Source organism: Tauraco erythrolophus, chromosome 18, assembly GCF_009769465.1.
Source record: "Tauraco erythrolophus isolate bTauEry1 chromosome 18, bTauEry1.pri, whole genome shotgun sequence".
In the NCBI taxonomy this organism is placed as follows: Eukaryota; Metazoa; Chordata; class Aves; order Musophagiformes; family Musophagidae; genus Tauraco; species Tauraco erythrolophus.
Window position 1 is genome coordinate 14,856,057 of NC_141482.1, and position 19,782 is coordinate 14,875,838.

General features: G+C 51.3%; 1 protein-coding gene across 1 annotated transcript; it reads left to right on the top strand.

The window, feature by feature from the left end:
• The first annotated feature begins 334 nt into the window (after positions 1 to 334).
• On the top strand, positions 335 to 19,190 carry SLC17A9 (solute carrier family 17 member 9). The gene is made up of 13 exons (XM_086623028.1): positions 335 to 450; positions 8,915 to 9,112; positions 10,713 to 10,852; positions 11,817 to 11,916; positions 12,692 to 12,822; positions 13,594 to 13,690; positions 14,578 to 14,674; positions 16,871 to 16,958; positions 17,275 to 17,309; positions 17,861 to 17,976; positions 18,446 to 18,501; positions 18,889 to 18,918; positions 19,027 to 19,190. The coding sequence occupies exons 1-13, from the start codon at positions 335 to 337 to the stop codon at positions 19,188 to 19,190; spliced, it is 1,368 nt and encodes a 455-aa protein (XP_086479154.1).
• The last annotated feature ends 592 nt before the right edge of the window (positions 19,191 to 19,782 follow it).

The following is a 19,782-nucleotide window of genomic DNA, read 5'->3' on the forward strand; positions in this document are numbered from 1 at the left end:
TGACCCCGCTCGGTTTTGCTGATGGAAGTCTAAGTATTTACCGGAGGAGGAGCAGAAAAAATAGAAAAAGAGAAAAAACCCACCAGTTTGTGGGTGACGGATGGAGGAAACGACCACCCCACCTCCCTCACCGTGGGCCGGGCACCCTCCCGGTACCGCGGGTTCGAGGCTGCCCGGGGACCGGGTACCCGGGCGGGACCCCGCCCGCCCCCGGCCGGCGGGACTTCCCGGAACGGGGCGGCGGGAGGCGCTGACACGTGGCCGCGGCGCGGCGGGGGCAGGGAGCCGGCGGCCGCCGCGATGTGAGCCGGCGGAGGCGGAAGGCGCTGCCCGCATGGCCGCGGGTGGCGGCGGCCGGAATGCGCCGGTGTGCAGCGCCGAGCACGGCCCGCGGGCCGCGCAGCACGACGGCATGAGGAGGGATGGCGGCGGGGACCCGTACTGGTCCAGGTAAGGCTGGACCCGCTCCCGGGAAAGCCGCTCGCCTGCTTGCGGCGCTCGCCCGGGACCCCCTCGCCCCGCATCCCCCGGCCGGACCCCTCCCGGCCCCGGGCCCCGCCGCAGCCTCGGGCGAGCTCAGCCGAGCCCCTCTCCGTCACCTCCTCATGCAGCTCCTGGAAAAGACGCAGCTCCGGGATGGAGGGGGTCAGGCAGCCTCCACCGGAGAGGCGGTTTCGGGAGGTGCCCGGTGCTCTCCCCCACCCCGGACAGCGGCCGGCGTTCCGCCGGTCCGAGACCCTCCTCTCCCCGGCCCCGGCGCTGCCCTCCGGGGGTGCGGGAGGACGGTACCGGGGGACACGGTCCCACCACCCTGGGCAGTCCCCGCTGTCCCGCTGCGCCGGGCTCCAACAGGGACGGTAGAGGAAAGGGGGAAACGCAGGGGGGAAAAAAAGTCTACTGAGTTTATTTGTGGCCTGTAGTCAGTTATTTAAACACGCCTGAAACCGCTAGGAGGTTCTTATCGAAGTGTTCCAGCAGGGATGTTTGTACTGGTGATAGCGATTAATTAAGATAAAGTCTGGAATAGTAGTTGGGCAGCAGCAGCTGGACAGTGTGAACTATTCTTCCAGTTAAGGAATTAAAATACTTAAAAGTACTAGTAAGCCCAGAGTGACCATTTTAACAGTAAGGGCGGACGCAAACGCAGGGTGCTCCTGTGTTTGGAGCAGAGGCTACGAACCAGGGAGCGAGCTGGGATACCTGGAGCAGCGCTGCTCCTCTGCTGCCTTGGGAAAGTCATCCAGCACCTCCACCTCAGGATCTGCTGCTTCTCCCAGCCAAGGAGGGGTGAGATGATGATCCAGAAGTGCTGTGTGGCAGCTGGAAGTGATGGTCAGAGGCTTTTCCAAACTGGGATCCCCTGGACTCCACCGTGTTGCCCCTGTGCTTTTGAAATTTGGTTGGGTTTAATGCTGCCACAAAGAGGAACTAAAGCTTTAGCCGCTGGAGAAGTTGAGGTTTATCATCAATCGCTTCCTGCAGTGGCAGCAGGTCGATAGCCACCTTTAAACTGCTGTCCCAAGGGAGTATGGGATCCTGCAATCAGGGAACTGGAAGTTTAATCAAACCCACACTCATCTCAGGAGTAAGGGAGTATGTCTCAAAAGCAGACCCTTGGCACCAGGGTTGCTTAAAATTTGCAGATTCTTTCCCCAAAAGCAGTTAGGAAAATTCCTTCTGTGTGTCTCCCCCTTTTTAGCTTTTCCCAAAGTCTTTGTGAAATGGGAGTGGTGGGAGAGGAAGATCCCTGTGCCATATTTTCGTGAAGCAAAGTTTCCATTTAGATGTTTTTCCTCTAGAAAAAAATTAAATACGTTTGGCCAGAACGAACTCTCCAGTTCACCAAATCTCTTTAAAAAATGCAATCCATCGATAACACTTTCCAAAACAAAAGAAGACAGTCTGTTGGTCAAGACAGACGTGTTTTGAAGTGATTCTGACCATCTCAAGTGCTGCTAGTAATTGAAAGAATCCAGTTAATGCCAAGGAGCAGCAGGATAACCTTAACTCCAATCAGATCATTATCTCTGTTGCAGTAAATCACAGAAGCTGAGATCACCTCCCTGTTGTTTGGTATAGGCACTCACGCGTGGTCGTGGTCGCAGCCCTTGTTTGGGGAGGCTTTATAGAGGCTTTAAGTGAACAGGACAGGTGGAGGCTGGGAACGGGAAGGGGGGAGCAGAAGAGGGGAGTGATCCACCAGATCACGCAAGCAGGTTGGTTGAGTTGTATAAAATACCTCATTGCATGGTTTCAAGTCAATTCAGTGGCCAGTTTTCGAACAGGCTACGCAAATAAACAGCTCTCACCACTTCTAAGTAATGAGTTATTGCCATGGGGCAAGGTTTTATCAGTCGGGGAAGTGACATGGGTTCTCCTTTCATCCTCCAACAAAAGACATGCCAGGCAGCCTTCCAAGATCAGTCTCCACCATCAGTGCAAGGAGAGATAAACACTTTTCTTGGCAGGTTTATTTTTCCATCTTTTTTCATGCTGCTTCTTCTTTTGTCGTCCCTTTTTTTCAGCTGCCTTTTCCTTCCTCTTCCACTGTTCTTGCCCTACGTTTTATCCTGGCTCTCTGGCCGCCTTTCCCAAACTTTTCTGCAGGTTTCCAATGGCTCCACTATCACGTGTCTTCTCTTGCTCTTCTAAGAGCAACACTTGGGGGTTTCTGTTTGAGACTTAAAAAGCCCTCCTGTTTATGTAGCACATCTGGACGTTTAGATAGCACTTTTTTTCTGGAGATGTTAAAATGCCGAGCAGGACCCATCAGGCAGTAGATGTGTTTTAGCATCTCTGGTTTAATTGAGAGAAGACCAAAGCACTGAGAAATCTATTGCTGAAGGTTGCACAAAAAGTTGTGGGCAGATCCACCCGTAGACATGAGGATCACATTTTGGATGGTGCCTCCAGGAGAGAAACACAGCGTGGAAAAGTCAGCGTGTCCGGGAAGCGAATGACTTTTGAAACCACTCTGCATCTCCCAGCCTCTGGCTACACCTGAAGACAAGGGATTATTATAGCAGTTTCTTTAAACTCCAGAGATAAAAGGAGTTGTACCATGGGCCAGAAGCTGGTCTCCAGTCACCTGACTGCACTCTTTGCCCCGAGTCAATGGTCACATTGTTTTGCTGAGCTGTGCCCTGATCTTTTGTTAACGTAATGTTTCAGCTTTAGTTGTTTGTTGGGGTTTTTTTTTGGTGGTTGGGTTTTTTATTGTACAAGTTCCTCACCCTGGTTTTAATCATGACCTCTGAACTTTTTTCACGTGGAAAATGTAAGCAAGACACGCGTTTCGTTCCTGGCTGAGCCATGCGTGCCCTTAGATCAGCGTGCAAAGCACGCGTGTGCTTTATGATTACGTTTTCCCACCTCCTTCCTCCACATGGACTAAACAACTATTTCCAGCTCGTACGAGCTGTCGCAATCTGATTTCATCTTTGCTTTTGCCGAAAGCAAGGAAAGAAGAGAGGGAATAAACCCAGAGCCGTGCTTGCTGAGCACCACTTTGTTGCCATCTGCAGCTCTGCGGAAGGAGTTTGTGCACGGGAGGCTGACAGGAAACCAGCAGCTTTCCAAGGAAAAAAAGCCTTGTGTCCTCTGCGCTGCTCTCGTTGGCTGTTAGCTAGTGAATTGGTAAAAAAAACCCTCCTCTAAACCCCAAAGCCACTTTTTGACAGCGACAAATCATTAGCTTGGAGCCCGTCTGCAGCGCGACAAGGAGTGTGTGTGGGGGAAAAAATCCCTCTCTCGACAAGCGTGATAGATTTTCAAGGGAAGGAGAAATTGTTGTTGAGAAAAACAAAGAGAGAGAAGTGAGAGGACTGTCAAACCGGGCTAAAAATATCTACCTGAGTATTATCTTCTCGCACAGGAGTGTCTGGCACGACTGCTGTGTTCGTGCCACGTTGGTCAGGCTGTGGCCGTGTTGGAGGTTACTGTAAATTAATGCCGTAGGCAGGTAGGCTGGAAAAGAGGTTTTTGAAGGGGGATGCTCCCACGGGGCTGGGAACGGGTCACGGGAGGAGAACCGGGAGGCGCGGGGCGACCGCGGGCACCGGCTGCCCACGCTGGGGTGTCCCCCCGGGAGGTGGCCTTGTGTTTGGGTGCTGGGTGCCCTTGGTTTGGAGCTTGGTGCCACCCCAGGGGCTCATCCCCACCTGCTCTGGGGCTCTTGCAGGGGTGGGTGAGTGTCCACTGCTGGCGGCTGGGACAAGCGAGTGGGCTGGAGCACCGGAGGTGGCTCCGTGCATGTCCCACAGAGCTATTTTTTAGTCTCTTTTTAGAGAAGGGAACTGAGGTAGAGATGCCCTGAGGGTGGGTGGTGTGTCCTACCAATGATACCTGCGCCCACATTGGCTGCTCCAACACAGATCAGGAGCTGCAGCTCCCAGTTTGTCTCCCACTTCCAATTCCAGTTATGGAAAACACCCACAAACCTCAGAGGTGGCTTCTGGCCAAGAGCTGTTGCTGGGACAGACTGTTCGTAGTCTCGCTGTCTAACACAGCTCTCTTACCACCTGAAAATCCCTGACGGTCCAGACTCACGCCTCGAAGGGGATGCTAAACTGTAATCTAATTGATAGCCTGAACTCCAGCAAGTCCATTTGAACAGTGACCTGCAGTGTCTGCAAACAGACAGACCTGCGGAGTGGGGGGAGAGGAGTGAGGCAAGTCAAGAGAAATAAAGTTGAATAAATATTTGCTCTGTGGCATCTACCGGAGAAATTCTTTCAGCAGGAAAACACACTGCAAATAAAGATACCCTATGCTGCTGGCTCTCCTTCCACCGCGGGACAGCTTGTCTTGGTTCTTCTGCCCCTTTGGGGCTCTCAGGCATCCCTAAAAATCAATCTTAACCACCGTGCCTGAAGCAGGGGACTCATTTGGTTGGTGGGAGCTGGATCCCAGAGGAAGCACTAGATGCTTCAAAGCAAAGCTGCGATCACCCAGTGCCCAGGGCTGCGTGTGGAGCAGGGGAACCGAGGGATGGCAGGGCTGCTCAAACATAGGGCTGCAGCTGTACAAAAAGCCACCCAGGAAGAGTCATTAGGGCTTGAGCTAATTATGGTCTGTTCGGGTGGTGGTTGGAGGTTTATGAAACAGGAGGTGTTTTCTAGCTGCGTGGCTGCTTTGCTTGGTAGAGAGGGTCTCGGCGACACGCAGAGGGGATGCACCTGCAGTGCCTGTGTCTGGTGAGCAGAAAGGCATGAGAGGTCGGGGCAGTGAGGAGCGACTGCTGCCATGTGGCACCCAATTAAGTCGATTAGGTGGCTCCAGACAAGCTCCGGTGACTGACCTGCTGATGGTCTGGAGCTCTCGCAGAGCTTTCTGCCCCGTGGAGCCAGGGGTCGGCCAGGACCGGCACAGGCTGTGAGGAGGTGCTCGGTCTGTCCACATGGCCAGAGAGACAGGCATGGTGACACCGATGACACCAACGGCTGTGACTTCCTTCAGTTTAGATCTGCTTTGACTCAGTTTGGTTATCTCCAGCACAGATTGTCCCTTCCTCCCTCATCAGGGAAGCCATTAGATTTAATTTGTTAACACTGGTAAAGATCCACTTCTTGGATGGCTGGTGTTGCCTACCAAAACTGTTGTTTGTTTTGCTATTATTCCTTAGTTTTCAAAGGAGAGTTTTAATTTTTCCCCTTTGTGCTAGCCAAGGTTTCTCCTGTAACCTTTGCTGTTGTTGTTTTGCACTGAGCAGAACGTTGACTCATCGGCAGCCTCTGTGATAACTATAATTAGGAGAAAATGCATTTACAAAGCTCTTTCCTGTGATGCAAGCACATCATTGTCCTTGCAGAGAAATAATTCTTGCCATGCTTCCAGGTGGGTGTGGGCAGCTAGTGATTACACTTGACACTCATATTATTTGAGTGGATTTTCTTAGCTGAATATGCTACCTAGGGAGCAAGTGGTAGTCTGAAGCTGTCTTTATAGTCCCTGCTTGTTTTGAGCATAAGTCTCTACTGATGCATTTAGACATATAGGAAAAGAATATAAATGTGTAGAATGGAGTAGTAATCAACGAGAGCATTGAGACTGTGTCACGTACCCAGAGACTTATTTAGTGCTTTTGAAAAAGAATAAAAGCCAAGAGAAAATAATTCACCGGAGTTTTGTCAAAACATCGGCTGGGGAGGAGGCTCGTGGGGAGAACGTCTCTGCTTGGCAGACCCTTCCCACTGTGTCTGAGCTGGGCTTTCAATGGTGCCTCGCGTTTGCAGGGAGCCGTGTGGCACTTTGTGCCCTGCTCTGGGGCAGGTCGGACTTGTTGCCTGGATAGTTTAGGCCTGGCTGCCTCCCCCCGCCACCCCCAAACCCCTCGTGTGCCCCCGATGTGGGGGCTGGGGGCTCGGGTTACTCTTCCCACCTGGGGTGAGAAGAAAGGCTGGGAGCTCACAGCATCCCCTCCTGCCCCTCTGCCCTGACACCAGAGCTGCTCTGCAGCCTGCTCTTTGCTTTTTTGAGTTCAATCCATTAGCACCAAACTGTACTCCCCACCTTCCCTGGACACTGGCATTGCCACACGTGGGTTTTGCTTTTCCAAGTTGCAGGCACCTGCTGGAGGGAACAGACCTTGGCAATATTATAAAGAGAAGCAGAATAAAGACTAGTTGAGCTGCCCAGGACTTTTTCTCTCCATTTTAAACCTCGCACAGCCGTACAGGGTGTAGGGCTGAGGAAAACCAGTCGATCTAATATCCTGTTACATGCTGCTGCGCTCATCGGAATAACTGCAGAGAAGAGGCAGAGCTCAGCCCCGCTCCAGACAGTGAGAAAGCTCATAAAACCTCTCTTTGCTTCGGGGAGAAGAGCACAAATTAGAAAACTGTCTGGGCAGCTAAGTAATAGGGAATACCTGCAGACATCGCAGGCTGCCGCGCTTTACTCGGTCACCTCAACTGTTGCAGGTTCAACAGCTCAGACTAATCAGCACCGTGCCACTATGGATAACGGGAGAGATTCTGGCTCCAGCCTGGCAACAGCCCATTTCTGCGAGTGCAGGAGCACTGGTGAGGCAGGTGCGGGTCGGTCGCTTATACCTGCGACCCTCTGATCCCGGATTAACTAGGGACACCCCCCTGAGGGCTATCCATAACGTTTTCCATCACCAGTTAACCCCTCCACCTGCCCTCTGCCTCCTGGGGGGGATTTGTACCCAGAACTCCTGCCCATGCCATCCCACTGGGGTTGGTCCGACCCGCTGTGCGGCGCTCGGGAGCCGTTGGTTTCACTGGGCTGTGCCGCTGCGAGCCGAAGGCGGTGGAGCGGCGGCTGCCTGCGCTGGCTGGGGCAGGTGATTAAAAGGACAAATCACCTTGGGTTTTGCAGCAAGTGAAGATATGATTGCTGAGCATCTTCCTCTTGGCATCACCCCAGGAGGGACTCTGGGAGCGGTTATCGGCCAGTTCAGATGGCTGAGGCAGGTCAACCCTTGGTTAATTGTCCTTGCAGCAAAGATACCTGAGATTTTCCAGTTCCTGTGTTGTTTTGTGCGTTCGTACATGGGCACAGTAACGACGGTTCCAACCTTTGAAGCCCCAACTGAAACGCTGCCAGTTCCTCGTGCCAGAGGTTGGCACTGAGCTGCTTATCTGCCTTATCTGGAAACAGCAATAAATTCACCTCCAGCGGGAGCAGCTGCCCGGCGTGTTTTACTTCTCATTGTTCCTTTGCCTCCCTGCGTGATGGGTCGTTTGACACGTTTATAAATGGGTTTGTGCTGTGTGGGATTAACCTGCATTTGTCATCATCCCAGTACAGAGAAATAAATGCTCATTACAATATGAAAAGTGACCTGGGTTGTTTCCCGTGCAGAAGGTGGGTATGTTTAGTAGGGTGGAAAGCACAGAGGTTAATGCCCCAGTACACTGACTTCCCCAGTCACCTCTGGAGCAGAGAGAGTCTGTTTGCTCAGTGCTTTGTGCTCTGGGCACAAAAATAACCAAATACAAACCGCACCAACTGTGGGTGTTCTCACTGAGCTTTTAACTCTGTAATTCACGGGCCGAGGGGCACCCAGGCTGATGTCAGGGGGGCTGCGGGAAGGTGGAGGAGTTCACCTACACCCGGGGGGCTTGAAGTTGGCTGCAAAGTGTGGGTCTCTCCTCCACAAGCACGTTGCTGACTTGGAGCAGAGAAAAATTGCCTTCCAATTTATTTCCAGCCTGTATCTTCTGCAGGAGCACTTTTCTTGGAGCTGAGGACTCATGTACCAAAAAATATATTCTGTTAACATATTGTTACGAATATTATCTTAAACTTCTTATCAGGCCAGGCTGGATTATCTTGCTCCTCTCTGGGGCTATTCAGCCCCATCATGTCTTGTCTCTGACTAAAGAATTCCTCCATCTCCCTCCTCATCTCCTCCATCATCACCTCCTGAAGGGTGAGACACATGCCACCTCCCTTGGGGAATGGGTAGGAATGCCAAATAACAATTGTTTGCTACCAAGACGGTGTGTCTCATGCAAATGCTTCCAACCTCATGCACTGACCTTTCCTTTATTAGGCTTATCTTTTAAAGAACAGTTTCTAAAGCTTTTGTTTGGGGGGAAAAAAGCAAACGAACCAGTTTCCCCCCTGTCTTTCCCTCCATCTGCAGTCAGCGATGCCCGAGCAGCCTGTTCCACCTTGCAGCCTATGGACAGACATTATTTTGCTGCTGGGGTCAAACAGTGTTTGGGATGCAAGTTAGCATCATTCATGGAAGTCACCAGATGCGATACGCTCTGTGTCAGAACCGCTGTGCCACGGGGCGATTGCGCTGAGCTTTGTTCTATCGAGACAGACTTGTTTTGGCTTTCAAGCAAACCAGTCTGACCTGTAAGTCCTCGCTGTGGGTGGATCTCCCAGGCAGACCGTTCCATCTGCCCTTCCCACGTCTTCCTCTCCGTCCTTGCAGGCCCGAGTCCCGCGTCTGGACGGTGATGCTGCTGCTGGGGACGTGCCTGCTGTACTGCGCCCGCGTCACCGTGCCCATCTGCGCCGTCGCCCTCAGCACCCACTTCGACTGGGACAAGAAGCAGTCCGGCATCGTGCTCAGCAGCTTCTTCTGGGGCTACTGCTTGACGCAGATTATTGGAGGACATATCAGTGACCAGTACTGGAAATTAATCTCATGTTTTCCTCTGCTCGGGCTTTTTTAATGACACTGAGCTTTGTTTTGACCTCTCAGTTCAAGAGTTGACAGTGGCTGTGCCAAGTTTCACGCTGGGACAGTGATGGGGTGGAAGGGTGAAGCTTTATGGGGCACTGCAGGTTGCTCTGAAAGCAGTTGAGGTCTCTCCATCAGCCTCGCTCGGGGTCTGTAGCTCTGATTCAGAGAAGACACATCCAGTTTTGACTGTCCGATTAGATCTCTGGGTCTTAAAGTCGGCACCATGCTTCTTAAAATTGGCCCCATGGTTCTAGGGCAGCGTGCACTGAAGGAGTTTGCACAGGCAAAATCCCCAGCAAACACAGGAATGTCTACGTGACCGTTACTGCTTCGACAGTTCCTGCAGAACAGCTGTGGGCAGAGCTCAACAGTCACATTAATGGGCATTTAGACCAACACAGGTTTTTTTTTCACCAGCAAACAGTGAAGAGAACTTTTACACCAGCATATTTTTTCTGATGGAGGTGGTTTTTAGCACTGGTTCAGTAACTGGAATAAAAAAAGCAAACTCACAAGCTTACATGTTAAGCTGAGGAAAGAAATAGAGGGTCTAAAGCAAACTTTATTCTAGAGAAGTGATAAATGCTGATGCTCTTTGCATAGTTCATAGCTGCTGCTCACCAGGAGGTTTATTTGTCCATTTACAAACAGCTTAATCCCAGTGGTGCTGGACAGCCATTTGGAAGAGTTTATAGCTGCAGCCACTAACCACAAGAAGAAAATATTTTCTTTTTGCAAGGAACACAGCTTTTTTTCTGTTTGATCTGCGTAGTCTGTCTTCGTTTTCAGTTCAGCACCTTCAGTTTTTCCACCTTATATTCTCACACAATCATTTCACAAGCCAGCCCTCATCGCAGTTTCCATCATGTTTGGGAAAACCAAGTGTCTCCGTTTTATCATATCAATTAAAAACCAGCTACCCCAGCTAGCTGCAAGGAAAGATCTGAGTAATTACCTGCTCGAGCTCCTTTCCCCAGCCACCCTGTTCTTAGCGAGGAGGGTTTTCCTATGAAATCTTTTGTGGGGAACACATGCCTGGAAGGAGTGCATTATCCATGCAGTGCACTGCGCTATTTAATTATGTTCTTTAATAGTTTGCAAGCAAATGCCTGCAGAAAACCCAGATATTAAGAGGCAGGGCTGATGCAAAAGAGCAGATGGGAGAGGAAACACTGTCACTGGTTAAGAAAAGCAGAACGGTGACAGCAGCTTGGGCTTCCCCTCCATCAGAGACCTGAGTGCATCGGTGCGGTGGTGTGCTGGAGTGGGATGGGTGGTGTGGTTGGCCAGTGTCCTGGTGAGAGTGATGCCGGTGCCACCTGCTCACTGCCTGCTCCAGGGGTGCTGGGAATGATGGAGGAATCAGAGCTGTTGATCCTACTCCCCAGAGGGATAAAGACATATGTAAAAGGAGAAGAACAGGTCTGACTGAACAGTTGCTCTTAAAAACAGGCTAAACTGGGAAGAACACTTGAGTCTTGACTGGGAGGCTTTGCCCTTTTGCCCTCGGCTCGTTTTTCATAACGTGTTTTTTGTCTTCCAGAATAGGAGGTGAGAAAGTCCTCCTCCTCTCGGCATCAGCCTGGGGGTTCCTCACAGTCCTCACCCCGCTGCTCACCCACGTCACCTCTGCCCATCTCGTTTTTATGACCTCCTCCAGGTTCCTCATGGGGTTGCTGCAAGGTGAGACCCCTGTCCTGAGCGTGTCTGTGTGTCTGTCTGCCCAGGGGCTTCCTTGCATGAGGAGTCGTGTGCAGTAAATTCAGACACGAGTGGCGTGGTTTGCAGTGCATGAGCCCTTCTCCTGCGTGTTCGAGCAATCCTCTGCCTCGAAACCGCCTCTGCATCCGGAACTTCCATGGGAATAAAAAAAGTGTCGTTTCTAGAGAAAGTCACTGACAAGTTGTTCCCCTGTAGAAATCTCTCTGCCAGACAAGGGCTGCTGGCTTCTGAAATCTCTGCTCCTGTTTGATTTTCCACATTTTAAAACTCCTTCAAAGCACTCGGGAAAAACTAGTCGTTGCCAAAACTTTTGGATAATTCCAGATGATTTTCTTTCCCTCTTGCCGAGCTGCAGTACTGGAGAACCGCTGGGATAAGTGCATTGGCACTGATGGATTTACAGTAGTGGTGACAATGAAACGGGATCACGGAGAAGACACAAACAGATCTTTCATGGCGATGGATCCACTTATTTCATTGAGGATCCATCGCCATGGATTAATTTCATTATATCATTATACCCCTATTTCAGGTAGATTCAGGCTGGATATTGGTAGATTCAGGTTGGATATTAGGAAAAAATTTTTTACCATGAGAGTTGTAGAACACTGGAACAGGTTGCCCAGAGAGGTGGTGGATGCTCCATCCCTGGAGACGTTCAAGGCCAGGTTGGACGAGGCCCTGAGCAACCTGATCTAGTTGGAGATATCCCTGTTCCTTGCAGGGGGGTTGGACTAGATGACCTTTGAAGGTCCCTTCCAGCCCTAACCATTCTATGATTCTATGATTCTATTTTGAATTCACCAAAGCTCTTGTTGCCTCGTCTCGACGTTTAGCTCCTGCTGGATCTTTTAAATTTGCTTTTGATTTGCTGACGAGGGCACAGGAGCCTGACTGCTCCCTGCCCTGCTCCCGTTGCTCGCAGGGGTGTACTTCCCGTCGCTGGCCAGCCTGCTGTCCCAGAAGGTGCGGGAGAGCGAGCGAGCCTTCACCTACAGCACAGTGGGGACTGGCTCGCAGTTCGGGTAAGTTCAAAAGGCTTTGAGAAGCGAGTGACAGTCTCTGGACACCGTACGTGATGAAACGCCATTAAATAGTTGGAGGCAAAACTCGCAGCCCAAAGTACATGTGGATTCCTGGGTCCTTGAGGATACCGGCTGCAGCTGAGGAAGCCTCAGGCAGTTGCTGTCGTGCATGTCAAGGATTTACGTATTTTTTTTCCTTTCTTTTCAAGGCAGACTTTGAAGAGTGTTTGCAACATTTAATTACTATGGGAAACAGCCTGATTCAGTAGGAAGAGCAGGGGTCGGGCCGAAACTGGTCACTTGTCCTCCCTGATAGACAGGGATAATATAACTTCCCCATCTCTGCTGATCTCCATGAGGATTTCCTTTCTAAACGGAAGGGTGGCTTAAAAGCCAAATAGAAATATCACTGCATTTACCAGCTTTCCAGTGTACTCATTTCTTTTGCTGATTTATCCGTTCTCTGAGATACTTTCTGCACACCAGCAGCCTCATTTTCTTTCCTCGACGAGCATGTTTCGGTGTGGGGCAGGCAAGCACGAGGTCCCTTAATGGTTTCTCCTGCCTGGCTGAGGATCCTGAGATGCCACACAGGGAGCAGGACAGGTTGCAGAGTCACGGGGCGACTGGCCAGGCAGGCAGCACAGTGACTGACAGCTCTTTTAAGTGTATTTAGTGACCCACAGCATCCACCCCACGCAGCATCTCCCGTTGATGCGTGCGGTCCGAACGCTTGTGGCCAGACCTGTAAATCCGAGCGCGGCTTTTCTTGCAGGACACTGGTGATCGGCGGTGCAGGATCTCTCCTCCTGGACTGGTATGGCTGGGAGAGCGTTTTCTACTTCTCTGGTTTGCTCACTTTGCTCTGGGTTTACTGCACCTGCAAGTACCTCCTGAGCGAGAAAGGTGAGTCCAGCCACCTGCATCCCTGGGGACCCGAGTGGTACCTCCCCGTTATTTCTGCAAATCTCCCGTGTTTCTATGGTTTTACACAAAGACCTTTTGTTCTTCTGTAATACACGCTGTGTCTTACCCGAGATGCTAAACCCAGAAACAAGGTTTTGAGCTCTTGCATTGCAGATTTCCTATTTCAAGTCCCACGCTGGATTATGTTGCTCTCGAGAGCCTGATCTGACTCGTCAGTACTCTTAAGCACCAGTGAAAACACCAAGCAGAGCATGATCTTCAAAGTGGATTAAGCTAAAGCAGGGCAAGATACTTATTCCAAACTAAGAGCATCTACCCATAGAGCTTTTAAAAACCAGTTAATCTGGAATATCTCTTTCCAAATAACTGCCTGGGAGTAATACCACACATGGGGAAACCATTGCACCTGGCTACAGCGTAACTAGTGTGAGTGTGGTGTGTAGGTGCTCTGCCCATCAGGATCCTGGTGCTGCACAAAGTCCAAACCTGGTCCTTGGCTAAGGGATTTTTGTTTAATTATAATGAGATATAACAAAAGAGCGAAGGTGGCTGGATGGGGAAGTGGTGGGTGCAGTGGAAAAACTTTGTCAACATTAACAACGTGTTTTCAAGAGCATTGAGTGCTGGTATAGCCAAAAAATGAGTTAGAAGGAGATTAAAGGTAGTTGTATAGCGGTCTCCCAGGGCTCCCTCCAGCTGCACAGAAAGTTACTGATCAGAGCTTTCCTTTGTATGCTTCCTTCCCTGCAGAACTCATCCTCCCCATAGATTATTTAATGAGAGGCCTCTCGATATCCAAGCAGACCAAAGTTCCCTGGAAGCAGCTGTTTAAGAAGCCGCCGATATGGTAGGCAGCTGCGGTGGCCTCGAGCGTCGGCAGGGCCGGGGGGCACCCTCCTTCCGAGGGCTTTTTCTCCTCTCTGCTCATTTCTTCTCCCTACATGTATTTTATCCACTTGTTTATATATTTGGGAAACACGACCGGGTTTTCTAATCCCTTCTATATAAATAAAGAACTAAAAAGATAAGCTTGACAAAAGGTGGTTTATGCTCTGTCCAGAGGATGGCAGGCTTGGATGTTACTGGCAAATCCTCCTTCGCAGGCTGTTCCCTGCGTGGGTCGTGTGCTCCTCTGGAGTGGAGACTCCACCAGTCTTGATAAAAATGCTGCTCATAACGGGCTCCTAAGAAGTGCTGCTCAGGGATGCTGAGTGGCACAGGCTGTGTTCTCATTGCCAACAAAACATCTTTTTAATAGCCTTTTTTTCGTTGGGATTCTGCATTTGGTACTGAAGCTCATCCAAGCGTGTTGCTGAGCGTTGTTTAAATCGAGCAGGAGGGCGATGGGGCTGCAGGGCAGCAAGCCCATTCTGGCCTTGAATAACCGTGGAGCATCTGCTGATAACAAATCCCTAGAAAACCCCAAACAACACCTCTTGGAGCAGGACAGCTCCTGCAGCGCTGGAAGGGATGGGTGGGAAACGCGCTCGCACGGTCGCCACTGCAATTAACCTCTCCTGAATCCAGGGGCTGAGGGCAGCGAAGGAACGACGCGGCGAGTGGCATGCCAAAAGGAGCAGTTATCTGTGAAAAAAAATCTCAGGAAGCCATTGCAGCACTGCGAGGGATTTATTTATAGACCGGGAACTGAAATATTGGGTTGCTTGAGTGCCCGTTTCCCACCCAGTGTAACCCGTTGCTCCCCATTATTTCCTCCCCGCTGTGTGTTTTCAGGGCTGTCATCGTCGCTCAGCTTTCCACCGCCAGCACCTTCTTCACTCTCCTTTCCTGGCTGCCAACTTTCTTTAAGGAAACTTTCCCGGAGTCAAAGGTGAGTTGGCTCCGAGACACTGGCATTGCTGGTCTCCGTGCAAATGAGGCTGTGCTGGGCACGGGCTGAAATGGGTTGGTTAGGGAGGAAGATGATGGCAGAGGGGCTTGGTGAGAGCAGGCTGGGAGGCAGAGGGAGGTGGGAGGCTTCCCTGCGGGGTTCGGAGCCGTGACTCCCCTGCACGTGCGTTTGGAGATGGAAGCAAGCATCCTCCCTGCAGGGAGGCAGAGGCTGGTTTCTGGTTGCTTGTTTAGGGATAAAGACGTGAGGCAGAGCTGAGACACCGTCCAGGTGGGGAAGAGAGGGTTATATTTGGTTTTTTAGACTGCTTTTCTTCTGAGGGAAGGATAATTTTCAAACAGCACAGAGCTCATGACATTATGCTGTTGCAAATGACCATCAACCCATTCACTCCTGGGTTTTCATGGGATATTTAACTGTACTCACATTGTGTAGCTCAGACCTGCCTGTGAAAATGATAATTACCATTAATAAGGTGGACTTCAAAGATACTCTAAAAGCTTCTTTCTCCTCAGCACAAATGATGTTCCCGTTTTTCAGAAACCTGGGCAATACTCATCTGGGATCAGAGCTGGTGTTTTGACCTTCTCAGAAACTCAATCTTTCCCACGATAGGTTTGTTAGGTTTTTATAGTTTCCAGAGCTGCTTACAAATGCCTTTTCACATTACACGTGTAAGGCGTATTATGGCATACTTGATATTTATATTAAAATCATGTATTAAACCAGCAAACATATTGTTGTGACAAGATCTGTGCACCTCGAGTAATGTGCTTGTGCAGCAGTAATTTACCATCTGTTGAGCATTATATCATGGTGTCCTTATGTAAGATGCTCTATATAGTGTTCCTGCATCTGATAAGCACTTCCTACATTTTGATAAAACCGGGCTTGAGGATGCTGGATTTTAAAGGAGGGACGATAATCCTGAATGTGGGAAACCTGTGTCACCTACTGGTCAAAGTCCTTTTCTGCAGGTGAGCTGCCTTCACCGCTGCCCATGCAGCTGCCTGCAGCCCACCTGGATGGAGGTGATGGAATCAGGCAGGGGAATTGGACTAGATGATCCTTTGAGGTCCCTTCCAATCCCTGACATTCTGTGATTCTGTGATTCTGTGTGTGAGGGCGTTGGCTCACGTCGCTCAGGGTGATGGGCTGTAGGGAGGAGACAAGGGTGGCTTCGCTGTCTTGGGATTGACTCGCTGAGTAACCCCAGCTGGTATTAACAGACATCAGAGATATCACCCCACAAGCCCTATGGGGTGACATTTTCAAAAGTGATCAAGACCCAAAGTTTCAAAGGCTCTGAAAGATGCAGATGGACCCCGGAACCATTTCCAGGAGCAGCTGAAACAGGGTTGTTGAAACTCAAGATTATTCAGCCCTCCCGAGCATCCTGAAGCCAGGTGGGGAAGGGAGGGATGCCTCCACGGGATGACGGGCTCGGAGCGAAGGGGGAGATGTGGAGGATGATGGATGGATGGGTAGGTTCAACCAGATGACATGAAACCTGGCCCAACCCGCACTGATTTCAGCTCCTGGGATCTGGGCACCGAAACGCCTCTGAGCAGCTGTAATCCAGATGACCAGTAATCATCTGTGATTACAACTGTAGCAAGCTCACTTAATTGAAAATAGGCCAAAGTATGTTACTGCCCGTAATGTTACCTAATCCTGGCATTAGAAAATCCAGCTATGTTCCCTCAGCTTCACGGCAACGCTGCTAATGAGGTCAAAGCTGATGTTGGAAATTTTGCTGACAGCTTGACTGATGACCCACGGGGCAGAGCAGAACCTACAGCTTGCTTTCCAGGGCTCCGTGGCTCTCTGCCACATCACCTTGCTCAACAGTAAACTTTGCCACGTTTAATCCCTCTTTTCCCAGAGCAGACGGAGCTTTCTGCCTCCCTGCTGGATGCGGGATCACCGGGGCAGAAGGAAAAACAACAAACCTACCGAATGCCACAGCCCCGTGCTGCACCTGCCACCTTACAGGCTTTGGAGTGGTGGGGGGTGTAGCTGGGAGCTTCTTGTGCAAAGTGGGCAGAGATCTTGCAATCACTGACCACTTCATTTTTTTTCCCTTTCTAGAGATATCACAGGCTATCAGATAAGATATTTGGAAACAAACTCAGCTCTGACAGCAAACCTCTCTTGATTTTTGCTCCCTTTCAGGGTTGGGTGTTTAATGTAGTCCCGTGGCTGGTTGCAATTCCAACAAGCTTGTTCAGTGGATTTCTGTCTGATCATTTAATCAACCAGGGTAAGCGCTCTTTTGGCTTTTCCTCAGCTCTTATTTTACATGATGTAGAAGGGGCATCTGGGTGGAGGAGGTGGGCTTGTTGGTAGGGAGAAGACCCAGCAAATAGACAATGTGAGGTTCTGATACGAAAGTGGGATAAATATTGCAGGGTCCAAATCCCATCCATGTGTTTGGGGCTCCCTTCGATCGCAGTTGTGATATTCACCCGGAGATGAAATCTGGCCATCTGAAATCCACTTCCCCTCTGGTCTCCTGGCCATCTGAACAAGGAGACCTGGCAAGCTGTGCTTAACTGCAACTCTCCTTTCTCTTCCAGGGTACAAAACCATCACCATTCGTAAGTTCATGCAGGTAAGAGAGCTGAAGCCACGGGAATGACACTTGAGCTCCTGCTTGCACGGCAGATGAGACCTCCTATGGAGCTGGGTTGGTGGTTTTAGGTGGAAAGAGGAAAGGGTCCGTAGCTTTGCAGACAGGCTGGTGATCAGTGCGTATGGGAAGTGAAATCTAGAGGAAAACCTTGTCCGAGGAACAGATCATGGACCAAGAGTGACGTTGAGCACAGAGATTTGTGCGTGCTCCAAAGAGGTTTTCTTTCACGGGCAAAGGCCAACCATACGCTGTCACTCCAGATGACCCCTTAGATACTGAGGAAATAGCAATATGAGGATGAGCAGGAATAGAAACGCCGGGTGAGAGCACAGCGTACCCTCCCTGCTCCACAGCATCACATCCCTCCGGACATCCCTCTGACACAGAAAGGCAGGACACGGAGGGGAAACAAAAGACTCGAGAAGCACCTGGTGCCTACGACAAGTTGTAAAAGGGAACAGTTGGTCTGTGAAAGGAGTTGCTTTCTTACAGAAAACATGCTGTGGTATTTAATTTTCCCTTTCTTCCAGGTCGTTGGCTCCGGCATCTCAAGTGTTTTTGCTCTGTGCCTGGGCCAGACCTCCAGTTTTTGCAAAGCGATCGTGTTCGCCTCCGCCGCCGTCGGGCTCCAGACCTTTAACCACAGGTAACGGCCGCGATAACGTCAGCTGTGGCCTCGGCGCTCATCCCACGCTTGGCATTTCGGGGGAGGTGCCTCTGCCGTGATGGTCAGAGCGAGCACTGGTGCTTGTCTGAGCTCCATCCTCCCTGCGAGGCCGGTGGGGTTTCGTGCCCTCCGGGTTGGAAGTGATCCAGCCAACATCTAGCGTGGGGAAAGGCTGGGTGTACTGGAGGGCACGTTGGACCAGGTGGGTATTAGGGAGATGAAGGAGGGGAATTGCATTTTGACCCCTCTGAAGGCTTTGAGTTGAATTCTTTTCCTCCTGGCACTCTCCAGTGCTGCTTCGCGCTCAGCCTCTTCCCTGCTTTCTCCCGACAGTGCCGTTTATTTTCTGGGATCCCTTCCTTTTTGACTAGCTGAACTCTGCGTAAGCGATGGAAAAGCAGTCACGCTCCATTCAAACAGCCGTTTTCCCCTCTCTGTTTCTCACCAGTGGCATTTCAGTGAACGTCCAGGATCTGGCCCCGTCGTGTGCTGGCTTACTGTTCGGTGAGGATTCCCACGGGGTTCCAGATTCCCGCAGGGTTTGGGATTCCCATGGGGTCTCGGTTGTGCTCACAGGTGGTGGGGCACGCGGTCGTTGGCGCTGAGGTCTGGGCAGCAGCAGCTCTCTGCAGTGCCTGCTCCAGATCTGCTGCCTCAGTTTCCCCTGGCGATACACCTGCCGTTGCCCGGGGCCGTAACTGCACCCACGTGCCTTTCAGGCTGCGGGATGCTTACCTGCGCCGCGGGGCGAGGGTGAGGACCAGTGTCGGTTGTCCCCACCACCAGTGAGGAATTCAGCTGTGCACGCAGAGTTGGGGGCGGGTGGGAGCCCGGATGCAGCCACTCATGTCTGTGGGCTCCGAATACACAGTTTCTTTCTTTTCCTTCCAGGTGTTGGGAATACGGGTGGAGCCCTCCTAGGTAAGGTACCCTCCTGCAGCTCATCCTTGCCCAGGAGTCCTCTCCTCGCAGGCGGGCAGGATCTGGCCCCAGAGCCTTTGCATTTCTTCCTCTTCCCTCCCATCCCAGGTGTCGTTTGCGTGTACTTGGCTGGCTACCTGATTGAAACGACTGGCTCCTGGACTTCTGTTTTCAACCTGGTGGCTGCCGTTAACAGCGTTGGCCTCTGTGCGTTCCTCGTGTTCGGAGAGGCCCAGAGAGTGGACACGGACTCTGCGTATGTGGACCTGTAGAGATGAGCCCAGCGAGCAGCCAGAGGACAGGAGAGGGTCACGTCTGTGTGTCGGTGTCGCACAAGTGCCAAAGAACATTTTATTTTCTTTTAGGTGTTTAAAAGATGTACTGAGACCAAGTAGGGAATGGGTCCAAATGAAGCCCATGGGAGAAAAGACATCTAGAGTTCATTTTTGCTCAGGGCAAGCTGGTGGCCTGTAGAGCCATCCAGCTCAGCATCTCCAGTGAGGACATGGCCCATGTGAGCGGTTTGCCCCAGTCTGTGTCTGCTGGACAAATATCCACGTGGCCAAAGAGGCTCACCCGGCGTGTCTGCAAAGGGGGCCGTGGTTTGCACGCTCCACCCTGGAGCAGTCACTCACTGCAGGGAGCTGCTTCGCCGTGCTGGGAGCGGGTCCCTCCAGGCTCTGCCATCCCATGACCACAGGGAGGGTGGCCGGCTCTTGGGCTGCCACGCGACACGTGTCCTCGGAACTACATGGAAGGAATCATCCAAACGAATGTACCTCTGACCTTAACCCTCCCTCGCGTGCCTTCGTTTTGCAGTCTGCACGGCGGGTACGAGCCAGTTGTACAAGAGAATGGGTTGTG